Source organism: Ranitomeya variabilis, chromosome 7 (genome assembly GCF_051348905.1).
Source record: "Ranitomeya variabilis isolate aRanVar5 chromosome 7, aRanVar5.hap1, whole genome shotgun sequence".
Lineage (NCBI taxonomy): Eukaryota > Metazoa > Chordata > Amphibia > Anura > Dendrobatidae > Ranitomeya > Ranitomeya variabilis.
In genome coordinates, this window is record NC_135238.1 from 60,971,320 (window position 1) to 60,995,160 (window position 23,841).

At 48.5% G+C, this 23,841-nt stretch overlaps 1 protein-coding gene across 2 annotated transcripts in view; it reads left to right on the forward strand.

Annotated features, from left to right (window-relative positions):
• The window catches only part of ZC3H7A (zinc finger CCCH-type containing 7A), a 77,853-nt gene that overhangs the window by 28,075 nt on the left and 25,937 nt on the right, over nucleotides 1-23,841 (forward strand). For both annotated transcript variants that reach the window (XM_077275180.1, XM_077275181.1), the window contains exons 10-14: nucleotides 7,006-7,159; nucleotides 7,282-7,316; nucleotides 7,648-7,846; nucleotides 10,152-10,313; nucleotides 12,305-12,501. In XM_077275180.1, coding sequence (XP_077131295.1) covers nucleotides 7,006-7,159; nucleotides 7,282-7,316; nucleotides 7,648-7,846; nucleotides 10,152-10,313; nucleotides 12,305-12,501 — 747 coding nt within the window. The remainder of the gene's footprint in view (nucleotides 1-7,005; nucleotides 7,160-7,281; nucleotides 7,317-7,647; nucleotides 7,847-10,151; nucleotides 10,314-12,304; nucleotides 12,502-23,841) is intronic.

Consider the following 23,841-nt stretch of genomic DNA (forward strand, 5'->3'; position numbering starts at 1 on the left):
TTATTAGGTTTAACGGTCCTTGAAGTAGTCCATGTCAGAAGATAAACCTGACTCCCTATATGTCTGTCCCCATCCATGTCTACACGAGAATAACAATACAGTAGAGGTCGGTGTTTACCCAAATGGATTATTTTTCATTGCATATAATAACTATGGATTTTCTCAAGTAACAGATTTGTTTACTCTGTCGCCTCATTGGGGGACACAGGACCATGGGTGTTATGCTGCTGTCCACTAGGAGGCGACACTATGCATAATCTGAAAAAGATTAACTGTGGCTCCTCCTCTGCAGTATACACCCCTGGACGGCATCAGCCTTCTCCAGTTTTTGCTTAGTGTTGCATAGGAGGCACACCTAAAATTTTTTTTTTACTCCGTTTTTTTCCAACGGGATTACAGATGAAGAAAGGTGTGTCTCCTGTGAGACTCCCGGCATGGCTCCTTCCTCGGCCCCCTATTACGGGGTGCCCGGTTGAAGTCAAGATGGCTATTCCCCATGTCGCTCCTTCCCCAGTCCCTCGGGTGCTGGTTCGAAGTAGAGACCCCCTCCTTCCCCAATTCTTTGTGGTTTCTGGGTTGAGGTCGAGGCGAGGATAAAGCCCCCTGAAGGTGACAGCAGCATCCCCCCCTAATCCCCCTCTGGGGGCATTAGGTTGAGACGCCTCAGGTAAGGCCTGTACAGGCAGCACTCTGCAGCTCCCAGCAGCATGGGCCAGCACCCTGCGCCTGAATCCAGGGACCCCAGCCCAGCTGCGGGCTCCTGTCTGGGCCGGGGGGAGTGCAGGCAGGCATGGCACAATAGAGACAAAGGGCTCCCTGCGCCCCTATCCCTGCGGCAGCACCAGCTCTATAGTGCCTCAGGGGGACCCCTCACAGGGCCCCCCTTCCGCTTATAGCCCCACCGCTATCCTGCCTTTTAATCCGAGGGGGTCCGGTTCAGATCCGACCCCCCCCCGGACTTCATCGGGCATCTAATTCAGGCCGCGGCTTCGGCCTAGATGAAGCCTCCGCCCCCCCGGATGACAAATATGACACTCTACAGAGTCATAGAGGGGGCGGATCGAGACAGAAAGGGCACGTTTTTTCACAGCTCTACCGCCCTTTTTCAGCTCTCCGCCCTCTTCTCCCCTTCCTCTTCTTCTCGGCGGCCATTTCTGCTGCAGGACAAGGATTAACCCTGCATCTCCTGGTCAGCAGGACCAGGCCAGCCAGTCTCCGGGGGGCACAGGACTGTGGACCTTCGGTGCTGGACCTAGGGGCAAACTGGTGGGGTAAGATCACAGCTAGGTTTTTTACTCGGCTGTGAATCCATATTCCCTTTAAGGCTCCCCTATAGGTTCCTCTGCATAGCCTCCCCTGTAGGGTACTCTGCATAGCCAGCCCTTCTGCACTCTGTGCACTATGCTGGGCTCAGGGTCCAAGAGAACCAGGCAAGACTGCTATTATGCATTCTGCACAGCCTGCAGGACCGCTCTCCCCAGTGGCAGCACATACCCGCACTGCCAAGACTGCATCCAGACTGTGTCAGAGCCCCAAGAAGCCCCTACCAATGCTTCGGTGTCTAATGCTACGCCGGAATGGGTAACTCAGATGTCGCAATCTATGACGCAGTCTATAGATAACCTAACCTCCACATTGCTTCAGGCTCTGCAGAATAATGCCTCGGCTATGACCGCTACCCAGCAAAGGGAGAGCTTGACTCAGGGACAGGATGACCCTGGCACATCCACGTCTAGGTCAGGATGCAAGCGGACCCATAGGTCAAGTCCATCTGCGTCATCCCATAGCACACGGTCATCCCCTTCTAGGGAGAGACCCCGTAGTTCCAGATCATCTAGACCGTCCCCTTCCAGGGGCAGACAATGCAGATCTCCGCAATCCCCGACCAGAGAAGGTCTCCGCCCCAGCTCACCCAGCAGGGGCGCCTCAGTGATACACAGGATTTGGAAGGTATCTGTGACTCCGACTCAGACAAGGAAACGGAGGGGTCCCTGATCCCAATCCCCCCTAGCAATACAGCGCCAGTTGAGGACATAATCTCTTCCATCCATCGGGTACTGGACATTTCTGATCCGCCACCAGAGGCCCCAGAACACAAGATTTCCTTTTGAAGGGGCTCTGAAGCCGCCTAAGGTTTTCTCTAACCACCAGAGTTTAAGGCGATCCTTAAAAAGCAGCTCTCACAGCCTGAGAAAAAATTTGCTAATCGCAAATATCTGGTGGCAAGGTACCCCTTCCCACAGAAGGACACCAAGGAATGGACAGATCCACCCGAAGTGGATCCCCCAGTCTCTAGGCTAGCAGCACAGTCCCTCCTTTCACTGCCAGATAGCTCAACCCTCAGGGACGCAGCAGACCAGCAGGTAGAACGCATGGCTCGTTCAATTTTCGAGGCTGCAGGGGCATCCCTGGCTCCCGCGTTCGCTTCAGTTTGGGCTGCCAAGGCCATTCTGGCCTGGGCCAAAAATTTACAAGCTGGCCTCCAAGCATCCACTCCTGAGCTGTCAGACCAAGCAGTTCAAATAGCAGTTTGTAGCAGATTACATGCAGCTCTGGATTCAGCAAGGGGTGTAGCGAGGATAGCATCAAATGCCATCACAATTCGGCATATCCTCTGGCTGCGGGAATGAAAAGCAGACGCAGCCTCAAAGAAGTCCCTCAAGCACCTCCCCTACCTCAGTGGGCGACTCTTCGGTGAACAGTTGGACACGATGATATCCAACGCCACCGGGGGTAAGAGTACCTCTTTTCCCCAACTGAAACCTAAACGCACTTACAAGAAGCGTAACCAAACTCTATTGTGATCCTTACGGAACTCCTCGGGCTGGTCCGTCTCGCGTCCAGCACAAAATCGTAACCGTTCCCCACGCATGGACAACTCACGTTCGACGCAAAGGTCGGACAAGACCTGGCAGTCAAATGCAGGCCAGTCTAAGCCCAGAGGAGGAAAATCTCAGACTTTCTCCTCATCATAACTCACGGACTCCGGAAGACACCACACCAGTAGGCGGCCGACTTTTCCTCTTTCATAAAGTCAGGCTGCCTATTGCAGAAGACAGGTGGGTCAGGGAACTAGTGTCTTCCAGATACAAGATAGAGTTCACCTCCAACCCACCGGACCGATTGTTCCTCTCTGTCCCCCAAAACCCCCAGCCAAGGCTCGTGCCTTCCACCAAGCGGTCTCCTCACTTTTTCAAGCAGGAGTCATAGTACCGATCCCCACGGCCGAGTGCTTCCGAGGGTTCTACTCCATTCTATTCATAGTTCCCAAGAAAGGAGGCAGCGTACGGCCCATACTGGACCTAAAACAGCTCAACAAATATGTACGGGTCCGTCACTTCCGCATGGAGTCCCTTCGGTCCATCATTGCGTCCATGGAGAAGGGAGAATATCTCGCCTCCATAGACATACAAGACGCATACCTGCATATACCTATTGCACCCGCCCATCAGAGATTTCTCAGGTTCGCAATCGACCAGGACCATTACCAGTTTGTGGCTCTCCCGTTCGGACTCGCCACGGCTCCCAGAGTGTTTACCAAAGTCATGGCAGCCACCATAGACATCCTGCACTCCAGAGGCATAGTAGTCGTTCCATACCTGGACGATCTACTCATCAAGGCTCCCACCTTCAAGGACTGCGAGCTCAGCGTCTCAATCACAATCAACACTCTGAGTCGCATGGGCTGGTTAGTCAACCTACAAAAGTCATCACCAACCCCGAGTCAGTCTCTGACCTTCTTGGGAATGCTATTCAACACCTCCAGGGGGTCTAGTGCTCCTTCCCAAGGACAAGGCACTGGCTCGCCGCCTAGGAGTTCGCACCCTCCTCTGAAAACCCCCCTCAATCTCTCCGGTTTGCCATGAGAGTCCTCGGCAGGATGGGGCAGCAATAGAAGCAGTCGCATTTGCCCAGTTTCACCTCGGGCCTCTCCAGCTAGCCATCCTCAAGTCCTGGGACAAGAACCCTTTCTGTCTCTCGACAGGGAGTTCCGGCTAACGTCGTCAACCAGGAGGTCCCTGCATTGGTGGCTCAAGCCAACCTCGCTAGCAAAGGGGAAATCCTTTCTCACAGGTCAATGGAACGTTCTGACCACCGGTGCGAGCCTGACGGTTTGGGGTGCAGTGCACCTACACCACAGGGCAAGTGGTCCCCAGTGGAAGCGACCATGCCCATCAACATCCTGGAAATTCGTGCCATCCTCCTAGCATTGAGGGCCTTCCATCACTTACTGGCACCCTCTGACATCAGAATACAGTCGGACAATGCCACGGCTGTGGCATATGTGAATCACCAAGGAGGGACCCGCAGTACCCAGGCGATGCGAGAAGTGTCACACATCCTCCAATGGGCGGAGGACACAGGGTCGGTTCTCTCGGCGGTCCACATTCCGGGTGTGGACAACTGGGAAGCAGACTTCCTCAGCCGACAAGGAATAGACTCGGGAGAGTGGTCTCTCCATCCCGAAATTTTTCGCCAGATCTGCCATCGCTGGGGGACCCTGGATGTGGACCTAATGGCATCCCACTTCAATGCCAAGGTCTCCAACTTCATGGCCAGAACACACGATCCGCGGTCGCTCGGAGCAGACGCTCTGGTTCAGGACTGGACCCAGTTCCAGCTTCTGTAGAGTGGTGAGGAAGATCAAGCAAGAGGGAGTTCCAACCATCCTAATCGCATCGGACTGGCCCAGACGTACTACGTGGTACTTCGACATCGTACAACTTACAGCAGACGCCCCCTGGCGCCTCCCCGACCGCCCGGATCTTCTATCACAAGGCCTGTTCTATCACAAGGCCCGTTTTACCACCACAACTCAGGGGCCCTCAATTTGATGGCTTGGCCCTTGAAACCTGGGTTCTAACCCAGTCAGGGCTCTCGCCAGACGTCATTAGGACCATGATCAGGGCACGGAAGCCAGCCTCTGCCAAGATTTATTACCGTACCTGGAAAGCTTTCTTTACCTGGTGCGAATCTCGTAGCCAGACCTCATTCCTTTATTCCCTCCCCAAACTACTTGGTTTTCTCCAATCGGGTCTGGAAACCAGGCTGTCCCTGGGCTCGCTTAATAGCCAGGTGTCAGCCCTCTCAGTGATTTTTCAAAGGCGCATTGCTACCAAGCCGCAAGTAAGGACTTTTCTTCAGGGGGTTTCCCGATTGGTTCCCCCTACAGACGACCACTAGAAATGTGGGACCTCAACCTGGTCCTGACAGCATTGCAGGAACTACCCTTCGAAGCCCTTAAGGAGGTCCCGCTCTGCCTTCTATCCCAGAAGGTGGTTTTCCTGGTGGCAATCACCTCGCTACGCAGGGTGTCTGAACTGACAGCACTCTCCTGCAGACGGCCCTTCCTGGCTTTTCACCAGGACAAGGTAGTCCTCCGTACGGTCCCATCCTTCCTTCCGAAGGTTGCGTCCAACTTCCACCTCAATAAGGAAATTTCTCTGCCTTCCCTTTGTCCGGTCCCAGTTCATAGAGTGGAGAAGGCTCTGCATATGCTTGACCTTGTCAGGGCATTGCGTATATATGTGTCTAGGACTGCGTCCTTCCGGAAGTATGATTCTCTTTTCCTTCTTCTGGAAGGCAGCCGCAAGGGTCTGCCAGATTCCAAAGCTACCCTTGCCAGGTGGATCAAATCCACCATACAAGAGGCGAACCGCCTTAAGAATTTTCCTCTTGCAGCTGGTATTACGGCACTCTACACGGGCGGTAGGGGGCCTCCTGGGCCATTCGGCACCAGGCTTCGGCACAACAAGTGTGTAAGGCGGCCACTTGGACTAGCCTACACATGTTTACTAAACACTACAGAGTTCATACCCAATCCTCAGCAAACGCGAGTCTGGGTAGATTTGTTCTGCAGGCGGCGGTGCCCCAAGTGTAGGGGCCTGTCTGCACAATATTCGTCCATTGCTTCCCACCCAGGGACTGCTTTGGGACGTCCCATGGTCCTGTGTCCCCCAATGAGACGACAGAGTAAAGGAGATTTTTGTGTACTCATCGTAAAATCTCTTTCTCTTAGCCTCTAATTGGGGGACACAGCTCCCACCCTGTTGCCCTTTCCGGACGTTGTTACTGTTGAGTTCTCATATTGTTTTCTTCAGCTCGTACATAGTTGCCTTCTTATAGGCATGGTTATGTTATTCATGTTACGTTCCTTCTAATGCTTTTGCACAAAACTGGAGAAGGCTGACGCCGTCCAGGGGTGTATACTGCAGAGGAGGAGCCACGGTTAATCTTTTTCAGATTATGCATAGTGTCGCCTCCTAGTGGACAGCAGCATAACACTCATGGTCCTGTGTCCCCCAATTAGAGGCTAAGAGAAAGAGAATTTACGGTGAGTACACAAAAATCTCCTTTTTTCCACATAGTATTTGGGTGAACACCGTATATGAGGTGTGGTCTGTGAGGTGCTTTCCTGGAATACCATTGTGCAGACATTTGGAAGTATGCTACTGCTGTTAGCTCTCAGGCGCACAACCATTCTGCAGAAGGAGGCACACAGAGAGTTAGTGCTCATGCAGAACTCCGTGAATGGACCATCTGCTTGCAGCTCTCCTGTCCAGAGCATGACCGCTTCATCTATCTCTGAGGCTGTCACTCTCGAGTCGGACTGATTTGCACGGACGTCTTCATGATCCTTTAATTTGTGTGTCGGGGTTTGCTGCTCAGCAGTCATGCGATGGAGCAGGAAATTTTAGCATTATGGAAAAAATACCGGTGGTGGAGGCCAAGGCTCCTAATCTAAAAAAAAAAAAAAAAAAAAAGTTTTTGCCCAGTTTCACTTTCAAGTTATAGCCACACACCATTTAGTGTAATATGTAGAGGAAGGAATTATTTTAAATATTTGCTTCTGGGCCTCGTCTTATTTGACAAAACCTCAAAATGGCATATAAATAATACCGCTGCAGGTGATTTATCATTCAGTGTATCCTGACATTATGTGACTGTACTATCACATTGCTTTATCACCAGTAGAAAAAAAAACTTGATAAATGCTTGTTTCAGACCAGCAGTGCTTTAGGAGGAAACAACAGATTAAATGACTTTTCAGGACTGGAACCACCTTCAATATTTCAGAGTTATACATTCCCCCGGATGATGACACCCAGCTTGGACAGCTTTTCCGTATACCCCCTTTCTATGAGTAGCTCTCAAAGAGGTAATTTTAAGCACATGCATAAACCATGAAGAATCAGAACATATACGTACATAAAATGTCTATTGTTGTGGATGTATTCTAATTTTTTTATTTCTACATCTTTTCGGATATTTCTGTATTAGAACAGTTCAACGGAATCCACACTACTCCATTTTCTGTGAGTATTTACTTGTAAGTTTTATGTAGTAAAAAGAACTTGTATGTGTAATATCTATAGATAAATCTAATGATAGATATATTACACCCAGGTACATACAAAATGTATATATCCAGCCTCCGACATTTGACATGGTCTGAGAAATCGGCACAGAATTGCATAACAAAAATGGATCTGTCCCCCAATTTTGCAATACAAGCTACAAACCTTGTATCACTTAGACTTGATCAAGCTGGGGTACTGACTGTTAGAATGGCTTTAGAATGTTTTTGTTGAAAGTTTTCACACTTGATCTCATCTGAACAGAGATTGTTGTTTTAATATTATACAGGTAAATAATTGCAAATACTTTCTCCAGCCAGAAAGTCCTATAGATTTTTCTGGGACACAGAAGAAAGCACATCTGTTAGAATGTGTTAATGGGGAGCCATCTACTGTGACAAATATCAGTAACGCTGTAATGTTCACCAATCCTCTTGAAGAAACCCATGAGTTCAGACAGGCCTGTCAGTTGTGTTTTACCAAAGCAGGTAAGATAATTCCATTTGTTTATAGAAGCTTAAAGAAGCCCTCGTATGAATATTTTTTTGTTCATTAATACTGTGCATACTACTTAATGCTGCGGTGCCGCTCTTCACCTGTCGTCGGAGACGGCGCCGCTCTTCTCCTGTCGTCGGAGACGGCGCCGCTCTTCTCCTGTCGTCGGAGACGGCGCCGCTCTTCTCCTGTCGTCGGGGACGGCGCCGCTCTTCCCCTGTCGTCGAAGACGGCGCCGCTCTTCTGTCGTCGGGGACGGCGCCGCTCTTCTCCTGTTGTCGGAGACGGCGCCGCTCTTCCCCTGTCGTCGGAGACGGCGCCGCTCTTCCCCTGTCGTCGGAGACGGCACCACTCTTCTCCTGTCGTCGGAGACTGCGCCGCTCTACTCCTGTCGTCGGAGACGGCGCCACTCTTCTGTCGTCGGAGACGGCGCCGCTCCATTCCTGTCGTCGGAGACGGCGCCGCTCTTCCCTTGTCATCGGAGACGGCACCGCTCTTCTGTCGTCGGAGACGGCGCCGCTCCACTCCTGTCGTCGGAGACGGCGCCGCTCTTCTGTCGTCGGAGACGGCGCCGCTCCATTCCTGTCGTCGGAGACGGCGCCGCTCTTTTCCTGTCGTCTTCAGACTCTCCGTATCACTGTATACTCTATGCATGAGCTGGAAGTGGCGTTTACAATGTGAGTATATGGAGCCTCATTTTGACACTCTGCAAACTTACATTTTAAAAGCCACTTCCAGGTCATGGAGAGTTCAGTGTGACCCGGACAGTCTGCAGACGTCACTTAGAAGCGGAGCAGAACAGCTCTGGATACCGGAGAAAGTAGCGTTAGGTAAGTATATTAATACCCCAACACTACACTACTTGCATATATACACAGATTTAAAGCACCACTCCAGCATTTTTTTTTTATTTCTGCGCTGGAGTGGTGGCATTAACATAAGGTCCTTGACCTGAGTATTATACCTACCAGCCACCGTCTTTAGCTTTTACCTGTGCTGCTGCAGTCTTGATCTTGTGACTGCAGCTCCTGATTGACCGGAAGTCAGAGGTAACGATCACAAGTAGGGATGAGCAAATGTGCTGGGATAAGATGTTATCCAAGCATACTTGGGTGCTAACCGAGTGTCTTCAGCGTGCTCGAAAAATATGTTTTAGCCCCCGCGGCTGCATTTCTTGCGCGCTGTTGAACAACCGTGAGACATGCAGCCGCGGGGGTCTTGAACATACTTTAAACCAAAAAATATAGGAGCACAAAATAACCTATTTACATATATAATTTTAATCCAATTCAAGTAGACAGCAAAATCCTATACCAAAAAAACCACTTGAACCATAATAACCACATAATCAATCATATTATATTCCAAATATAAATAATTTTATTGAAGACACCAATCCACAATTTGACACAAAAAAATATTTAAAAAACATATATGACAAAATCTAAAAAACAAGGAGAGCAGAGCACCACACGTAGTCCAATCTAGTTAATAGTATATCATACGGTACTATGTATATCCATACATATAGTCATAAATAGGGAAACGGGTATTTCATATTCACAATATCATAAATAATATTCACTAAAGTGCTATAAATATATATCCAGATCCTAGTAGTATCAAATTAAATAAAGTGCATATGTTATAGGGTACATGTAGCCCCAAAATCTATCATAAAGTGCATAAGCAAAAGTCACATATAGTGATTCCTAGTAAAAAAATAATTGAGACATGATAAGGAAATCCATAAACTAACCAGGATTCATTTCCCACGTGGTGCCGCTGCTACCCCACACTCCAGTATGCGAGCACGCCGAAGTCACTCGGTTAGCACACGAGCAACACCTTATCTGAGCACGTTCGCTCATCACTAGTCACAATCTCTCAATGCAATTCTATGGAAGCCTTTTTCTGCCTCTCATAGACGTACATTGAGTGCTGACTTCCTGCTCACCCTGCAAACGCTGGAGCAATGCGGCAGGTCACAACATGCAGGAGACCACCAGATAAAAGATGAAGCTTGGCGGCTGGTGAGTATAATACTAGGTGCAGCGACCTTAGACTATTGGCACCACTGCAGCGGTAAAAAAAAAACGCAGAGTGGTGCTTTTATGAAAACAAATATTCATGGGAGTGCTTATTTAAAGAAGGTTTTAAAACTTTCTAGGCCTTCCCTTCGAGCCAGCAGGCTGTTTTATTAACTTAAATTCTTATGTCGAACCCTTGTTATATTATATGATTGTCAAATGTTTTTGTCACAGATTATATTCCAGATTTATCTTCTTTATTTAATAGGATTAAAGTCTTTGAGCTACAATTATCATCCCAACTTGGATCATAAATGTAAGAAGGACACTTTTATAGGGAGAATAAAAAGTCCTTCAGATGACAAATGGAAGAGAATAAGACCAAGGCCAATAAAGAATCACTATGCGGGTCAATACTACATATGTAAAGGTAATCGATGACTGATCGCTGGGTGGCTTTCAAGGGCCACATGGCCCTACTATTTTAATTCAGTGCATGCTTGTGACAGAAGTTTGTGAACAGCTAGCAAATGCTAAAAGGAACCCTGAGTTTATGGTCAATGCTGGGAAGTTTGTGAACAGCTAGCAAATGCTAAAAGGAACCCTGAGTTTATGGTCAATGCTGGACAATGAGCTCTAGACCTCAGTAGGAAGGCTAGTTGCAGAGAAAGAATGCACTGTACGTAAACCTTTCTATAGTATAGAAGTTTTGTTGAACGGTCACAAACTTTGTGAAAGCAATAAAAGTCTGTCCATCCAAGACTTGTGTGCCCAGAAAGCATTGACCAATGTTTCAGACCTTAATTAGCCTGTTAGGGTTATGGCTTGTTCACTACCATCGTTAGGAAAGGACAGATGATGCTCTGTAAAATCATAGCCTCCTCTATCCTTTTGCCAAAGAACAGCAGCTATGGGTTCTTCTAAGCAGCTACCTAGCACTCTGAAAATGAAATATGGTGGAGGCCCACAAAGCAGGAGAAGGTTATAAGAAGATAGCAAAGTGTTTTCAAGTTGCCCTTTCCTCAGTTTGAAATGTAATTAAGAAATGGCAGTTAGCAGGAACAGTGGAGGTCAAGATAGTATCTGGAAGACCATGCAAAATTTCAGAGCGAGTTGCTCGTAGGGTTGCTAGAAAGGCGAATCAGAACCCCTGCTTGATTGCAAAAGACCTTCAGAAATATTTAGCAGACTCTGGAGTTGTGGTACATTGTTCTACTGTTCAAAGACACCTGCACAAATATGGCCTTCATGGAAGAGTAATCAGAAGAAAACCTCTCCTGCGTCCGCATCATAAAATTCAGCATCAGAAGTATGCAAAAGAACATCTAAACAAGCCTGATGCATTTTGGGCACAAGTCCTGTGGACCGATAAGGTTAAAATTGAACTCTTTGGCCACAATGATCAAAGGTATGTGTGGAGAAAAAAGGGCACAGAATTTGAAATCTCAAAATCGCAAAAAACAAGCCCTACCATTACCATCTTGAGTAAATCTAGAAAAAATGATGGCGCTTGAAAGAAGGGGAGCGAAAAACAGAAATGCGAAAACAATAAAAAGGCTGCGGCGTGATGGGGTTAAAGATCACCTCATCTTCAACTTGCTTAACTGTTCACAAGAACCGTAATTTTGACCAGGGGTGCCCAGACTTTTACATGCCCCAGTATGCCTCACATGGTTGATAGGAGTTAGTAATTTAAAGAGAACCAGTCATCGCCATTTAATCTGTTAAAGGGAATCTGTCTCCCCCTGGGCCGTATGACCTATTTATATAAGCATTCAGGTAATAGAAATGTTACACTAGTCCTACCTGTAATGCCTCATATTAGCGGACGTGTTGTTGAGAAATCTTATAGTCCTTCTTCCAGGCTTCGGGGTATACAGTGCCTTTAAGAAATCTCTGCCTCCTGTCTTCATTATAATACTACCCCCTTCCATGTATGTCATTTCTGGCACTGGAATCCTGCGCCCTGCACTTCCTCCAAAATTTGTACCTTTTCCTCCCTTCTATGTTAACTGCATTCAGGGATCTTTGGCACGGCGACGTCAACTTCCGCTCTAGTGACCTCTGGCGTGTGCGACAATAAAGTTGCTCTCCCCACTTCCTCCCTGTATAGTCATCGCTATGTATACATGGTTCCTAGCGATGACTGTGCAGGGAGGAAGTGGGGAGAGCACCTTATCGTACGCACCGGAGCTCACAGACTCTCCTGTGCAGAAGATCCCTGGATGCAGTGCCCATAGAAGGGAGGAAAAGGTAAGAGGTGAAATTTACAAAAGGAGGCTTATACAAATTTGAAGGGACCACGGCAGAGCAACTTTTTTTTTTATATCTTTAAGAAATGTATTAGAATTAATTTTGGTTTTCATGATGAATGAACTGACTTTATAATATTTTTAATCTCCGTTTTAATTTATTTTGTAGATGTTGCTCAAAGCATCGAGTGCACTTACCCAGGATGCTGCACGTTTGCATATTGTCAAGAAGAAATCGATGTGTGGACTCTGGAGAGGAAAGGAATGTTTTGCAGAGAATCAATGTTCGGAGGCAACAAAAAAGTCAATCTGACAATCCCTCATCTATTGCAGGAGTATTCTGGGACGTTTGTTTTTCTGTGTGAGGTTTGTGATGATGTTGTGACTTATGTATTATTTCAGTGGTTTTCTTTTTTATGGGCGTATTAGGCGTGTATCATGCTACAGAACAGGCGCTGCCATTTTGATGAAGTAGAATTTTTTTTTTTTTTTTGTAAAACCAAAATAGAATATGTATTATGTAAAATAGGGGGCAAGTCATTGGGGGATCAGTAATCTGTCAGAAGCCATGCACATGAATACCTAATCAGAGCACCACATAAAGCCCCCCAAAGGCCGCCACGGAGCACGGGCATATCATTAACTCAAAGCTGAAAATAAAGATTAAACAACAACCACAAGACTGATTTCATTACCAGGTATCACTGTAATCAGTATAACGGCGCCAACCTGACACTGACTGTAGGTTACCGTGCACAAACCTGCTGACAGGTTCCCTTTAAATTATCCTCTTCTGCGTTGCAGTCGGCGATGCATCAGCTAAGAGCTTCCATTTTCTCTAATGCCAATTTTTGTTGTTAAAGGGCCACTGTCACCCCCTCCAGCCGTTATAAACTAAAAGAGCCACCTTGTGCAGCAGTAATGCTGCAGTCTAACAAGGTGGCTCTTTTAGTTTTTGATTCATTTATTACCTCAATAAAGCGTTTTAAAAATTGGCCACACATACCAGATATTGTACCAGGAGGCGGTCCGAATCGTCCTGTATGAATCCCCCAACTGCCGTCACTCTTCTTTTCAGGGCCGATGGTACCCGCCCCCTTCGCGTTGTTGCTTCTTAAATGCGGCGCCTGCGCTGTGCGTGCCTGCCTGGGGCCTGCGCAGTGTTCTTTGTCAGTCACATCTCAGATGCCGGGTGCCTGACTGCGCCTGTGCGGGCAGTGCGGCCGCCCTGTTACTGAATCCCCGCCCCGCACTGTGTTATTCATTATGCACAGTGCGGGGCTGGGGTTCCTGGGCATGCGCACTGCGCTGTTCAGGCGCTCCCCCATCTCAGACGCTCTCCCATCTCTGACGCTCCCCCGCCTTCCCAGGAACCCCAGCCCCACACTGTGCATAATGAATAACACAGTGCGGTGCGGGGATTCAGTAACAGGGCGCAGTCAGGCACCCGGCATCTGAGATGTGACTGACAAAGAACACTGCGCAGGCCCCAGGCAGGCACGCACAGCGCAGGCGCCGGATTTAAGAAGCAACAACGCGAAGGGGGCGGCGACCATCGGCCCTGAAGAGAAGAGTGACGGCAGTTGGGGGATTCATAGAGGACGATTCGGACCGCCTCCTGGTACAATATCTGGTATGTGTGGCCAATTTTTAAAACGCTTTATTGAGGTAATAAATGAATCAAAAACTAAAAGAGCCACCTTGTTAGACTGCAGCATTACTGCTGCACAAGGTGGCTCTTTTAGTTTATAACGGCTGGAGGGGGTGACAGTGGCCCTTTAAACCGAGTTGCGAAATAAACTATTTCTCTTTCGTTAAAGTGGATCTGCCGTCTTAATAAGCTGCTTTATATAAGGGCAGTATAATATGGTTATAGGGCTGTATACAAAAAATGTGCCGTTTGGCTACTGGGTGCATGAAGCAGTGCCCCGAACGCGCCCTTTGTGCTCTTTCCATTAGACAATTAGCTATTGTGTTCACTAGGAGTTTCTTCTGGCATCAGTAGTTGGAGGCTATAAAGCACTGTTCATTTAACAATGCTCCTTAGGTCAGAATTTAGTAACATAGTTGTAAGCGCAAGTCCAGCTATACAGCAATCCATAGAGGCGCTATAATTTAAAGACAGAAAAGCTGTACAGAAATACTTACATTACTTGAAGTGTAATTTTAATGGTTTTTTATATACTTAAATCAATAGAGCACGTGAAATTAAGCAACTTTGTAATATATGTTGGACTGATGTTTCATTCTCAATATTCTCAGTTCACGTCTAAAATCTGTCTTAGTGAACAGATTTTCCCATTTCTGAGATAGGAGATGACAGCTGGTGCACATAAGGTTCTATGGTTCGTGCATTAGAATGTGTCTGTCTCAAGCTCATCCATAGATTAAGGCCATGTGCACACGTTCAGGATTTTTCGCGTTTTTTTCGCGTTTTTCCGCTATAAAAACGTGATAAAAATGCGAAAAAAAACCGCTAACATATGCCTCCTATTATTTACAGTGTATTCTGCATTTTCTCAGTCGCCCATGACAGCACTACCAGAGAGATGGAGTCCGCCCTTCAGGGACAGGAAAACCTACAGGATAAAAGGGCGGTACCTCTCTCCTGCCTCAGTTTGTTTCCTGTCCCTGACAGGGGAACCCTCAGGATCGGTACCTGTAGCCGGAGCCGACCAGTGGAGGTTTGACGGCGGGGAGGCCCCTGTCACCATGGCTCGGTGTCCGATGCCGCCGCTTCTGGGTCCGAGGGGGCTGCAGAGCGAGCGGAGGGAAGCGCCGCTGCCTCCCTGGATTGGGGTAGGGGCTTAGGGACCCGGCGTGCCTCTACAGAGAGGCCTGATCCGGAGCGACGGCCTGGTGTATGAGAGCACCAAGATGGCCGCCGCACCGGATATAGATGTGACTACTTCCGGGTCCTGACGAGCGCGCATGCGCACTGGGGACCTGCGCTTCCCTGCAACGCAGCCTGGAGGAGGGGTGATCGGCGCGCTGTTTAAAAACCACAGCTGTGAGAGCGCCTGCCGCTGCATGCAGTCCCACTATGGATAGCGATCAGCAGCTCCAGCCGGCGCAGCCCTTACAGCCACCGCCGCAGCAACAGCAGCGTCACCACCAGCGCAAGTCGGGCGGAAGGACCTCTGCAGGCACCCGAAGCAACCGCTCCAGGAGCCATTCTACGCCGCAGAGTAAAGCCTCCAATATGTCCAGCCAGCCGACACCTTCTACTTCGGGTCTCATTCAAGATCCCGTTCCTCCTCCAGAACCGGTACTTGTAGCTGCGCAAGATGGGTGAGTGATCTTCGTGAAAGTTCACTAAATAATTAGGGTCCCCTTTTCCGTTTGTTTTTTAGGCAAGAAAAAAAACGGAAAAAAACAAACATAGAGACTGCCCCTTATGTGGAGAACCCCTGTCACAGAGTTGGGATAAAAAACTATGCGGTTCCTGCATAGGTCAAGTCCTCTGTGAAGAAACCCCCAGTTTTGCCTCTGAATTACGCTCAGTAATAAGATCAGAGGTAGAAACAGTATTCAAATCCCTTAAAGGGGAGGGGGTTAAGGAGAGAACACCTGTCCCCCTGTCTCATTCTGATCCTTCTAGTTCTGATGAGGATGTGTCAGAAAAGAAAGGTTCCTCCTCCTCCTCAGACTCTGAGAGTGGAGGCCGCCACTGCTTCCCATTAGATGAAATAGATGCCCTGGTAAAGACTGTAAGAGCTACTATGGGGGTTCTAGACCCACGTCCTGACAAAACGGTACAGGACATTATGTTTGGTGGCCTGGGCCAGAAAAAACGCAGAGTTTTCCCACTTAACGAAAACGTGCAGGCCATGATTAAAAAGGAGAGGGAGAAGCCAGAAAGGAAAAATTCATCCGTACCCTCCCTTAAAAGGAAATATCCTTTTGCAGAAGATGACTCTACAGCATGGGATAAAGCCCCTAAACTGGACGTGGCAGTCGCTAAGGCGTCAAAGAAATTTGCTCTGCCCTTTGAGGACATGGGTACGCTAAAGGACCCCCTTGATAAGAGAGCCGACACCTTCCTAAAAGGGGCCTGGGAGTCAGCAGGGGGATGTCTAAGACCCGCCATAGCGGCCGCATGTACTTCCAGATCTCTAATGATTTGGTTAGACAATCTGGAGAAACAGTTAAGGGATGGAGTATCCCGACAAAAAATAATTGAATCAATTCCCATGATTAGGGGGGCGGCAGCCTTCTTGGCTGACTCTTCGGCGGACTCTATAAAACTGACTTCAAAATCGGCAGCCCTGTCCAACGCAGCTCGTAGAACGCTGTGGCTGAAAAATTGGCCAGGCGATCTACAGACGAAACAAAAACTTTGCTCAATCCCATGTGAGGGAAAATTTCTGTTTGTGGAAACCCTAGATGACATTTTACAGAAAGCAGGGGATAAGAAGAAGGGATTCCCTAACCTGGCCGCACCATATGTTAGACGGCCCTTTCGGAACAGGAAATTTTTCCGCAGACGTCCCCCTAGAGAACAGAACAGGTGGGAGGAGGGGAGAAATAGAGACAGAGGCTTCCTCTTTGGCAACTCCCCCAGAAATAAAAAAGCCCCTAAGTGACACCTCCCCCAGGGTGGGAGGGAGACTGTCTCAATACCTTCCGGCCTGGGAAAAAATCTCTTCCAATACATGGATTTTAAACCTAATAAAAATGGGACTTCAATTAAACTTTACCACCCTTCCTCCCCAACACTATGTGGTCACTCCATTGAAACCTTCATGGCGGCAACAACAGGCCTTGGAACTAGAAATCTCGAAACTCATCTCCAAAGATGTGATCCGGGAAGTTCCTCTACCGGAAAGAGGGAAAGGTTTTTTCTCCCCACTATTTCTGATCCCAAAGCCGGACGGTTCCTTCCGCACAATAATAAATCTCCGGAGATTAAACAGCTATGTAAAGAATCAAACATTCAAAATGGAATCGATAAGATCTACAATAAAAAACCTGTTTCCAAATTGTTTCATGGTAGTGTTGGATCTCAGCGACGCGTACTATCACGTCCCCATCCACAAAAACTCACAGAAATACCTCAGACTAGCAGTAGTCATGGAGGGAGTAGTGAAGGAATATCAGTACAAGGCCCTCCCGTTTGGCATTTCAGTAGCACCCCGTATTTTCACCAAGGTGGTAGCAGAAATGATGGCCCATATAAGGGAGGAGGATGTTATTATAATACCTTACCTAGACGACTTCCTGATTGTCAGCGATACAGCACAACATTGTCGCCAACAGTGCACCAGAGTGATAAAAACCCTAACAGAGTTAGGTTGGCTCCTAAATCTCCAGAAGTCAAAACTAGAACCGACTATGGTTCAAGAGTTTCTGGGACTAACTCTGGACTCGGTTTCACAGGAATGTTGTCTTCCAGACCTGAAGAAACAAAAAATACTAAGCATTGTGTCTGGAGCTCGCTCAAATCCTCATATGACCTTAAGAGGAGCGATGTCTCTACTAGGGTCCCTTTCTGCTTGTCTCCCAGCAGTACAGTGGGCTCAGATCCACACGAGAGACCTCCAGTGGGATGTCCTGAGAAATCAGGTTACACTAAGGGGACGCCTGGAAGATCGCATGACTCTAAGTTCAGACGCTATTCGTTCCCTAGGCTGGTGGCTAGATTCCAACAATCTATCAAAGGGGGTTCCATGGGTGATAGAGGTACATCAAGTAGTTACCACGGACGCCAGTCCCACGGGGTGGGGAGCTCGCCTGGGAAACAGTGTCACTCAGGGAGTCTGGACAGATCGAGAATACCAGGTATCCTCAAATCAAAAAGAACTTTGCGCAGTGAACCATGCTCTGTCAGTTTTTCTTCCCAAACTACGGGGACAACATGTCCGGGTTTTCTCGGACAATCAAGTGGTGGTGGCCTACCTGAACCACCAGGGGGGGACCAGATCCCAAGCCCTGATGGAAACTACTTCCCAAATCTTCGCCTTAGCCGAACATCACTTCCTATCCCTCTCTGCGTTACACATAAGGGGCGTAGTGAACAAAAAGGCAGACTTCCTAAGCCGTACCCAGCTAAAACAAGGGGAATGGGCTCTAAACCAAAGGGTCTTCAATCAGATCACAAAAATCTGGGGGGTACCAGTAATAGACCTCTTCGCCAGTATAGAGAACAGAAAAGTAAAACAGTTTTGTTCTCTAGATCTCAGAGGGAACCCCAGAACGCTGGACGCATTCTCGATTCCCTGGACTCACGGTCTGACATATGCCTTTCCCCCTCATATACTTATACCGGCAGTTCTGCGGAAGATAAGACAGGACAGGGCAAGAATCATTCTAATAGCACCCTTCTGGCCCAAAAGGGCCTGGTTTTCCTGGCTGAGAATCCTATCAGTCACAGATCCCTGGGTCCTTCCGGATCTTCCGGACCTCTTATCACAGGGGCCGGTGTTCCAACCTCAGTCGGCAAATCTACACTTGACAGCGTGGAACTTGAAAGGTCACTACTAAGGGCAAGGGGATTCTCAGATAATTTAGTCTCCACACTATTAAAAAGTAGGAAGGCAATAACAACTAGAATCTATGGTAAAACTTGGAAAAAGTTTCTGTCCACCTCCGATGTAAGGCTACAAGATGGGGTTCCAATAGTCAAAATATTAGAGTTCCTACAGAAAGGCTTGGATATGGGCCTTTCGGTGAGCACCCTAAAGGTGCAAGTAGCGGCCTTAGGGGCATTATACAATCATAGTATTGCCACTAATCCATGGGTAGCAAGGTTCATTAAATCTGCTGCACGTTCTAGGCCAATAAAAATCAGAAACCCTCCATCTTGGGACTTAAACTTAGTCCTTTCAGCGATGACAGAACCTCCATTCGAACCCATAGATTCGATACCGCTTAAAATCTTATCCCTTAAGATGGCCCTTCTTACAGCCCTAACATCTGCCCGTAGGATTAGTGACCTTCAGGCTCTATCTGCAAACCCTCCATTCACACAAATCATGGAAGATAGGGTAGTATTAAGGACAGACCCTGCTTATCTACCCAAAGTTGCTTCCAATTTCCATAGGTCCCAGGAAATAATCCTTCCTTCCTTCTGTCCAAACCCGAAAAATCAAAAAGAGGAGAAATTCCACACCTTAGACGTAAGAAGGTGTCTAATACACTACCTAGAGTCCTCCCGTCAGTGTAGGAAGGAAGGCAGTCTTTTTATCTGTTTTCTGGGGCCTTGGAAAGGACTCAAAGCCTCCAAAAGCACTATAGCTCGTTGGGTCACTGATGCGATAGCCTTGGCATACTCGTCCACGGGGAACGCAGTTCCTGAAGGACTCAAGGCACATTCTACAAGGGCTATGGCGACCTCCTGGGCCGAAAGGTCGGAGGTACCAATAGATAAAATCTGTAAAGCGGCCACCTGGTCAACACCTTCAACCTTCTTTAGGCACTATCGCTTAGACTTAGCCTCTTCGTCGGACTTAACCTTCGGAAGAAGGGTCTTACAGGCTGTGGTCCCTCCCTAAAGCAATAATCTCTGCAATTCTCTCTGGTAGTGCTGTCATGGGCGACTGAGAATAGTGTAGTTACTCACCGATAACGGTGTTTCTCAGAGCCCATGACAGCACCTGCTTATTCCCCCCCTTATCACGTGTGCGGTGAGCACCTTATTATACGAAGTGTGTGTTTGATTTAGACACGGTGTAATCTTCATAAGTATTTTGCTAAAAATGTGTATTTCTTGTTGTCACTAACCTGGAGGACCTCTGATGCTCTGTAAACTAAACTGAGGCAGGAGAGAGGTACCGCCCTTTTATCCTGTAGGTTTTCCTGTCCCTGAAGGGCGGACTCCATCTCTCTGGTAGTGCTGTCATGGGCTCTGAGAAACACCGTTATCGGTGAGTAACTACACTATTTTGTGCAAATGTTGCATTTTTTTCCGCGAAAAAATCGCATCGCGGAAAAAAAAGCAACATGTTCATTAAAAATGCGGAATTGCGGGGATTCCGCACACCTAGGAGTGCATTGATCTGCTTACTTCCCGCACGGGGCTGTGCACACCATGCGGGAAGTAAGCAGATTATGTGCGGTTGGTACCCAGGGTGGAGGAGAGGAGACTCTCCTCCACGGACTGGGCACCATATAATTGGTAAAAAAAAAAAAAAAAGAATGAAAAAAAAAAATAGTGATATACTCACCTTCGATGGCCTCCGGAGTCTTCCCGCCTCTCCGGTGCATGCTGCCGCTTCGGTTCCTATAGCTGGTGTGCGGTGAAGCACCTGCGATGACGTCGCGGTCTTGTGATTGGTCGCGAGACCGGTCATGTGACCGCTCACGTGACCGCGACGTCATTGAAGGTCCTGCACACACACAGCATCTATAGGAACGGACGCCGCTGAGGAGATCAGCTGTCTGCAGGTGAGTATAAGCATTTTTTTTATTTTTTTTTATTATTTTTAAACATTCTATCTTTTACTATAGATGCTGCATAGGCAGCATCTTTAGTAAAAAGTTGGTCACACTTGTCAAACACTATGTTTGACAAGTGTGACCAACCTGTCAGTTTTCCAAGCGATGCTACAGATCGCTTGGAAAACTTTAGCATTCTGCAAGCTAATTTCGCTTGCAAAATGCTAAAAAAACACGAAAAAAACGGGGAAAAAAACGCAAAAAAAAAATGCGGATTTCTTGCAGAAAATTTCCGGTTTTCTTCAGGAAATTTCTGCAAGAAATCCTGACGTGTGCACATACCCTAAGAGCTCCAGCCATCATTCCCTATCACAGTAATGAGATTATCTGCAATCACTGAATGCAGATTTTACTGAAAGCCGAATCCAAGAGGAGAGAGAGTATTTCACTGATAAGATATATTACAAAGTTGCTTATTTCTCCTAGGCCTCATTGAGAGACACAAAACCATGGGTGTTATGCTGCTTGCCACTAGGAGGACACTAAGCAAACACAAAGAATTAACTCCTCCTCTGCAGTATACACCCCTTGACTGGTCGGTAACGACCCAGTTCTTGCTTAGTGTCTGTAGGAGGCACTTGGGTCTGTTCTCAGACCCCAACGTTTTTTATTTTTATTTTTTCTGTAAATTTTTATTTTTTAATTAACGGAGTGAAGGGGGCGACGGATTGCTTTTCAGGGTCCGCTCTCCCCCGAACCATCAACAGGCAAGCACGGCGAGTATACCTCCCCGTACCTTTCCTGCGACAACTGGGGCACGCCTAATCGACGGTTCCTATACGGTCCCGATCTCCCCCCTGTAAGATGGCGAGCACATAGAGTATACCTCTTATGTGCATCTCCCGGGCTCCTCCGCAATTAAGCCCTCACGTGTTGGCCTTAGTCCCCACAGTAGTCGTAAGCCCCCTGCGGCAGGCACATCCGTAAGACCCCTGCGGCAGGCACATCCGTAAGCCCCCTGCGGCAGGCACATCCGTAAGCCCCCTGCGGCAGGCACATCCGTAAGCCCCCTGCGGCAGGCACATCCGTAAGCCCCCTGCGGCAGGCATATCCGTAAGTCCCCTGCGGCAGGCACATCCGTAAGTCCCCTGCGGCAAGCACACATCAGGACACTCTCCATCCCACGGCATAGGGAGGATCGATTGAGCTGGAGGTGGCTCCCTCCTCGGTGCGTACTACCCTTCCTCACACTTCTGGCGTGGGAAGGTGCGGTCCGGGTCCCTGGGGAGAGGTACCGCTGGCTAGATGCCAGTAGCGATCGTCAGGCGTGGCCGCCGGTGCACGTCGCCGGCCGGTTCCACCAATTTAGTCCCCGGCTTCTTCAGCCAGACTAGGCCGCAATTCAAAAATCCCGCCCACCGCCGGAGCCCCACCCACTACTCAGGCGTTTCTCGTTCTGAACTAGAAGAGCCCTGCAAATCTCGGGCGCCATCTTGGGACTCCACTGCTGCAGGGAAATACAGCCGAAAATGCTACTTCCCTCTCTTCCTCCCCGGGGACACCAGCACAGGACCGTGGGTAAGCTGCTCCACTCCATAGGGAAAAGCTTAACCCCTTCTCTGCACCCATAGCCCTGCTATTAGCAGTTTACTGGAGAATAGACATACACTATGTCCTAATCTAAGGAGGCTAAAAGGGACAATAAAAAGCACACTGTGTTTTTTACTTCATGTGCCACTTGCAATTCTGTGTTGCCACGTGCCCACAATACCCCTTTGTGCCAGAACTGTGACCCGGCCTGTGCGCAGCCGCCTTCTGCCGCCACTTCCAATGTCTCCGCCGAGCCTAACCCTCCTGAGTGGGCCGCGTCCTTGTCACGTTCAATGGATTCCTTGGTCAAGGCACTAGACTCTGTCCGGGGGTCCTCCTTAAGCCAGAACTCACCTCCGCCGGCTGCGACGGAATCTGGCGACGGTGCGGGGCCGTCCGACCACAGGGGGCATACCGTACTACGGGAATCTCGGGGTGCCAGGAAAAGAACCCTTCCCTCATCTCCCTTCCATGCTCGAGCTTTAGCATCTGTGAGCTCATCTTGTCGCTCCCCCGAGGGTCGCAGCGTACATGACTCAGAATAAGAGTCGGAGGAATCTTTAACCCAAGACTCCTCTATCTTTCAGGAGACACTTGACTCCCTTATTGAGGCAGTCAACAAAACACTAATGGTGGACGAGGAATCGGTATCCACTCAGGATAAAAAGATAAAAAGACTAAACACTTTCAAAAGATATTTGCTAATTACCCTGAGTTTCAGGACATTGTCCAAAAACACAGGGAACACCCGGAGAAGCGATTTACAGCTCAAAAAGCCACGGAAGCTGAATATCCTTTCTCCAAGGATCTGGTGAAAGAGGTGCTTCTCTCTTCTTCTGTGGATCCAGCAGAGTCGCGACTCGCATCCAAAACAGTCTTATCTCTGTCCGACGGTTCATCAGTCAAAAATCCTTCTGACCGTCAAAATGACTACCTGGCTCGCTCAGTCTTTGAGGCCTCAGGAGCAGCTCTCCTTCCGTCTTTTGCCGCTACCTGGGTGGCTAAGGCAATGGTGGCCTGGGCAGAGGTATTAACCTCTACCGTCCACAACAGTAATCTTCCCCCAGAGGCGGCCAGACTCGCTAACCAGATAGCTCAGGCCGGAGACTTTGTAGTTAACGCTTCCATAGATGCGGCTAATTGCGCAGCGCAAGCGGCTGCAAGCGCAATTTCAATCAGGAGGGCCTTATGGCTCCGCAATTGGCGAGCAGATTCTGCTTCTAAAAAGTCGCTAACTTCTTTACCTTACCAAGCTGGCCGTTTATTTGGGGAGAAACTAGACCAAATCATTTCTGAGGCTACCGGAGGGAAGAGTAAATTTCTTCCCCAGCAAAAACCTGCCCGGCATTTTCGAAATCAACAGTAGTTTCGATTCCGGTCCTTTCGTAACAACTCCAGTTGGTCCTCCTCTTTCCCTGGTTAAGGACGGCAGGAAAACAGAAATCCCCAGGTCTCATACAGACCAAACCGTTACTGGAAACCGAGACCTTCTGGCCCTAAGGCATCCGCATCCCTTAAACCCTCTACACAATGACTCGTCGACGTGTCCGGCTGACACCGACAAAATAGGCGGACACCTTCTTTCGTTCCGTCAAAATTGGCTCTCGGTCGTTCACGACGAGTGGGTCAGAGAGCTCGTGTCTTCCGGATACAAAATCCAGTATTCTTAATTCCCCCCTCCGTGCTTCTTCCAGTCTTCTCCCCCCCAAATCAAGGGCGTCACATCTTCAGGCCATACAG